This window comes from Penaeus monodon, chromosome 28 (assembly GCF_015228065.2).
Source record: "Penaeus monodon isolate SGIC_2016 chromosome 28, NSTDA_Pmon_1, whole genome shotgun sequence".
Lineage (NCBI taxonomy): Eukaryota > Metazoa > Arthropoda > Malacostraca > Decapoda > Penaeidae > Penaeus > Penaeus monodon.
Window position 1 is genome coordinate 35,023,404 of NC_051413.1, and position 287 is coordinate 35,023,690.

At 38.0% G+C, this 287-nt stretch overlaps 1 protein-coding gene across 1 annotated transcript in view; it reads left to right on the plus strand.

Moving 5' to 3' along the window:
• Positions 1-287, plus strand: part of LOC119591553 (ADAM 17-like protease) — a 17,939-nt gene that overhangs the window by 2,397 nt on the left and 15,255 nt on the right. The window contains exon 4 of the mRNA XM_037940304.1: positions 76-197. Within this exon, the coding sequence (XP_037796232.1) occupies positions 76-197 (122 nt within the window). The remainder of the gene's footprint in view (positions 1-75; positions 198-287) is intronic.

A 287-nucleotide genomic window follows, 5' to 3' on the forward strand; every position in this document is an offset into this window, starting at 1 on the left:
CAGCATATGACTAATCACTTTTGCTGTTTCTCTGAAGCATTTTAAAGGAAACTAATTTATTAATGCTTCCAACAGACCACGAAAATTTTTATGAAGGTCGCCTGTTTGGGGAGAAGAAATCAGACGTGTCAGCCCACTTGGAAGATGGAGTTATGACAGCTACCATACACACTCCTGATGACACATATCATATAGAGGTAGAGATCAAAATTGGCATTCCTTATTTCCTTTGAAAACTGTTTAAGACGAACCTTGCTGCTGTTGCGCAGTTATCTAATAGAATAACT